At 32.1% G+C, this 5,091-nt stretch overlaps 1 protein-coding gene across 1 annotated transcript; it reads left to right on the forward strand.

The window, feature by feature from the left end:
* The first annotated feature begins 1,177 nt into the window (after nucleotides 1-1,177).
* Nucleotides 1,178-4,700, forward strand: LOC143590042 (putative methylesterase 11, chloroplastic). The gene is made up of 5 exons (XM_077070642.1): nucleotides 1,178-1,687; nucleotides 2,560-2,796; nucleotides 3,334-3,477; nucleotides 3,553-3,684; nucleotides 4,321-4,700. Exons 1-5 carry the CDS (start codon nucleotides 1,349-1,351, stop codon nucleotides 4,591-4,593), a joined length of 1,125 nt encoding a protein of 374 aa, XP_076926757.1. The 5' UTR covers nucleotides 1,178-1,348; the 3' UTR covers nucleotides 4,594-4,700.
* Nucleotides 4,701-5,091: the final 391 nt, after the last annotated feature.

Genomic DNA, 5,091 nt, shown 5'->3' on the forward strand with positions numbered 1-5,091 from the left:
TCACGACAATCTCTAACACTAACAAATGTTATAATACGGCGTGATACCTAACGAGTTTTGGACAATGTACAAAACAAAATTTTATAGCTGGATATAGGGTTGAAGTTACGTAAATCTATCTCAAGCGCTACCCATTATTATCCCTAAATGCATTTGACTCTTTCAAAGTATTGTTTCTTTTTTTTTAAAAAGTTATGTAAGAAAACCTCATCAGAATTAAAATAGGACAATAATTCGGATTTTATGTTATTTTTTTCATAAAAAATGAAACATATTAAAGACATTAATAATTATGCAAACTATTTTTTGTTTGAGTTGAAAGTAAGAGTCATATTTAACTTTTTGTTAATTACAATTTTATCACCAAGCAGTCTTAATCATTAATATATTCCAATTCATGACCAAAAAATATTTCTACAATTTCTAAAAAATATATATATCCTTTTTTAGTCTTCCTGTATGCATCCCAATTTCATTTGAAGATGAACTAAAAACATTATGCAAGCACAATTAATAAAGAGCATAAAAATAATTTATTATTGATATCGAATGAGTTATATATTAAAAATAGTTTAAAAGTATATGTATTAAGAGTATGGAGCTATGCTAAATGATTATTGTTTTATAGCATCTTCAAACATTACTTAATAAATTAATTTACACAATAACTATGATGTATGATAATCAAGTATGAGTTTCCAAATGTTTTTTAACAGTACTTTTAGGTCCCAATTTAACTAATGAAGCTTTCTTTATTTACCAAAAATCAATTTATTTTTTCAGTGAGTTATTAGCATAACAATTGACTTGTGGCATGTTTTAAGCTAGTAATGTACGTTTTCACAATTTTTCTTAGTCGAGTAACTAACTTTGGTCAAAGACGAATCAAACCTGTCGAATTAGGTGGGTCAGTTGGACTTACCAGTGTTATTGGTTTAGCGATTCACGGTCTGAACTTCATTTTATTAAAAAAGACTCATATATTTATATTAAATTCTTTAAAATGATAAAGATGATGTGTGATTAAAATGCATATATAACTAATAACTACATTCTTACAATATGCTGTTAAAAAGGTATAAAAAATAAAGGTTAAACAACTAATTTCCTGTTTCTAAAGTCTAAACCCTAGTTGAACCATTAAACTGTCAAAGGCTCGAAGCGTTAAAACTTAACGCCCGATCCTTTAAATATTTTATAATAAATGAAAAAGTAAAAATATTTATTATCCTTTAATAAATATTCATTTTGAGAAAGGTCCTATGCTATTAAAGGTGCTGTTACAAACAATTTGTAAAGCTATTCTTCAGTCACCTTTTCTCTCAATCTACATACCAAAATCAAAACAATGGGGATATGTTTCTCAAGGAAATCAACAAGAACACGGAGAATTTACTCCAAACGCGTATCAAATCAATCCACTGCGTCGTCGGTTAACAACAGACGGTCTCGTGCTCGATCCTCGTCTGTTAAGAAGGAAAACGTGGACGATGTTAATGCTATCATTCAAGAACATGCCATCGCTGCTGCTCTCCTCTTCCAGCAGCAGCAAAACGGCGATGTCTTGCCGTCATTCGATCGATCAACTTCTCTACGGCATGCTCAGCAGATTTTTCGTCGGAGCTGTAGTACTAGATGTCGATCGGTTGGTGATCCTACGATTCCTCCTCAACAGCTTCTTCATCAGGTGTTTTTTTTTTTTTTTTTTTTTTTTTTTTTTAACGAACAAATTGAAAAACTTATTATTTAATTTTTCATATTCTGATTATATGTTTGGTTGATAGTTATTGGAATATGAACACTTTTAATATTTTTCAACATATGGATTTTGATTATATTACCTTTAGTAACTTACATTTTAGGTAAAGAAGATACTACTTATATTATCTTTAATGTTTTACCATATAGTTATATTATTTTGTCGTTAATATTTTCTTCAACCGTTTTTATTCGTTTAATAAATTTATAGGTTTTAGAAACATATTAACTTAAAGTAATAACTAGTACATTATAATAACATTTTTTTCTATTAATAGAAAATTATAACCACGACAGACCGGCCTGCTTGGACCGGAACCAGACATGGAACTTGTTTGTTTAAGCATGTTTAACTGTTCCCTAGTTGTCGTGGTCGGACCGGTGAATGAATCAGGTGATCGGAATTGGTTTAAATTTTTTTAGTTTTGTTTTTCGTTTTTGTTTAGTTTTCTAAGTCTCAGTTTATGATTTAGTTATTTCAAAATCTCATTTTATGATTTAATTGTTACTCAAGACACCAAATTTTATGTATTCAAGTCTTTATATCTTTATATTGAAATTACAAATTCACAATAATATATAAAGTTTTTGCCTATATATAATATATGTATATTAACCGTTATATCATCTATGACGCTGGTTCTTAAATCCGGTCCAAACTGTGAACCTAGTAGACGAACGATTTGTTGTCTTGTAGTTTCATGGAGGAGTATGGTGATTTGATGATGATAAGGTAATATATAATGATGAAAAATAAAAGATTAACATGACATATGGCTTGATGTGATTGTTATTCAACAGGAGGTAAATCATGATGAATTGGAAACTAGTCATATTGTTCTTGTTCATGGAGGTGGTTTTGGAGCATGGTGTTGGTATAAAACAATTGCGCTTCTACAAGAATGCAAATTCAAAGTCACTGCAATTGATTCAAGCGGTTGTGGAATCGATATGTTTGATGCAAATGCTATCAAAAGCCTCTCACAATACGCAAAGCCGCTCACAGATTTTCTCAAAAATGTTGGGGAAGAAGAAAAGGTTAATATCTTCTATTATCCAATTTCTTTACAATCTAGTTATCATTTCAGTTTATAATACATATTAAACAATTATGTATAGAAAAAGGTACTTGAAATTAAGTTCCATTTAGGGTGCCAATATATGACAAGAAACTATACTTAAAGTTTGCGAGTTTGATTTTAGTTTAAATGGCTTGTGCCTCGGGTTGGTTGTTGATCGAATCTGTGAACATATTTATCTAAACGGGTTAGATTTAGGCCGACTCAGCTAGTTGTACAGTTTGAATTTTTGACACGACAAGAAGCTTGACACAAAATTTGTGGGCTTGAGTTTAGTCTAAATGGGTCCGGGCTAGTTGCTGGTGGAACGTATGAACATGCTTCGCTAAATCTGTCAGGTTCGGGTTGGCATGGCAGGTTTACGTGTTGACATGTGTACAAATAATTTTTGTTTTTATGCATTTGTTACTTTATATCACTATGCAAAAAAATAAAATAAAAAGAACGTATGCTTATTCGCAAACCATGTATTAAACTCGGTTACTCAATCTTGTAGGTGATTTTAGTTGGTCATGACTTTGGTGGGGCATGCATATCGTATGCAATGGAGCTATTCCCAACTAAAGTCGCGAAAGCCGTCTTCATTGCTGCTTCAATGCTGAAAACTGGACAAAGCACACTTGATATGTTCTCCCTCAAGGTTTGTACAATAAAATCTCAAATTAGATAATTTACAAGCAATTTGCAGATTAAATAAATTATAAAAATATTTCAGGAAGATACAAATGGTCTAATGAGGCATGCTCAAAACTTTTTGTATGCAAATGGGAACAATCAGCCTCCAACTGCTATAGATCTTGACAAGTCTCATCTAAAGGATCTGTTATTCAATCAGAGTTCTGCCAAGGTATAATTTTCTGTTTTTCAATCATGGTTTTGTAAAAATATTAATCTTTAATGCCTATTTCGTTCATTAGACGTGGCAGAATGACTATATGAGCGGGTCAAACAAGTTGAGCATCGAGTCAAAATGAGTTTGGGTTGAAATTTGAGACCGACTACTTTTTAGCTAGTGCGGGGTCAGTTTTTGATACATATATTTTTGTCTATAAAAATCAATGTGTTAATTACGATTAGGGTTAGCACCTTGACACGCATTAGTTTTGTTCAGTTTCAACGTTCAACCTGTTAACCTGCCTTGCTTGACACCCTCAATTTCAACTCATTCAACTTGCTCGACATAAACAAAAAACCTAAATCAGCCCATTCATAAGTAAACGAGTCAAACCTGCCACCTTAGAGCATTCTCATCCCATCCACTTTCAAAATATATTAAAAAATTATAGGGGATGAACAGTAACTTTTCAAGTATACAGAAAAATCACTACTTTTCTAAAATATAAAAACTCTTCACTCACAACACCCTGAATTACTCTCTAAATTATAATAACACCCCTCAAATAATATGAGGGGTTGGATGAGAATGCTCTTAACACGTTTATAAAATATGTTGTTTCCGTGACATGTTCATTTCTATTTGTAGGATGTGGCATTAGCATGCGTCTCAATGAGGCCAATTCCGTTTTCACCCATTCTAGAGAAGCTATTTCTTTCTGATTCAAACTACGGTTGTGTTAGACGGTTTTATATAGAAGCCCCCGAAGACAACGCCATACCAGTCACTCTCCAACAAATAATGATAAATAAAAGCCCGCCCGAAAAAGTTTTCCGTCTCAAAGGGGCAGATCACTGCCCGTTTTTCTCCAAGCCTCAAGCCCTACACAAGTTGCTAGTCGAGATTGCAACGATGAAATAAGATCAAAGAGATTTTACTCAGTTGCATATAACAAAACTTATGGGACACATCAATACACTGCTAAACATTGAGATCAAATAAAAGCCATTTGCGTGGAAAACTGTCATTCAAGGGTATATGCTAAGGTTTGTTTTGATTGCTAGGATGATTTTTAGCAGTCGTATACAATTGCACATCTATACAAATGTTTTGTCAACTACAAAAGATTAAGATAGTGAACAGAGAAGCCAAAATGGACACTTTTCTTGGTTTATTTTTAAAGAATTGGTGGCATATTGTTAATTTAGAAACTTTTGGCTTTTTTAAGAAATAAATAAATAAATAGTTCAAATATAATTTATAAAAGGGAATATCTCATAGAATAGTAACCAAGTTTCAAAAGTGTTAAAATTAAGTCACTCATGCAACTTTTCTTCAAATCGGGTCACTAAATCTTCAAATCGAGCCTCATCGGATTTTTTGTGCGTCTAGAAAGTAATGAAGGAGAACATGTGGGGG

The sequence above is a fragment of the Bidens hawaiensis genome, unplaced genomic scaffold (genome assembly GCF_021521415.1).
Source record: "Bidens hawaiensis isolate Kalapana, Puna unplaced genomic scaffold, B.hawaiensis_p1.1 tig00001597_1, whole genome shotgun sequence".
NCBI classification, from domain to species: Eukaryota; Viridiplantae; Streptophyta; class Magnoliopsida; order Asterales; family Asteraceae; genus Bidens; species Bidens hawaiensis.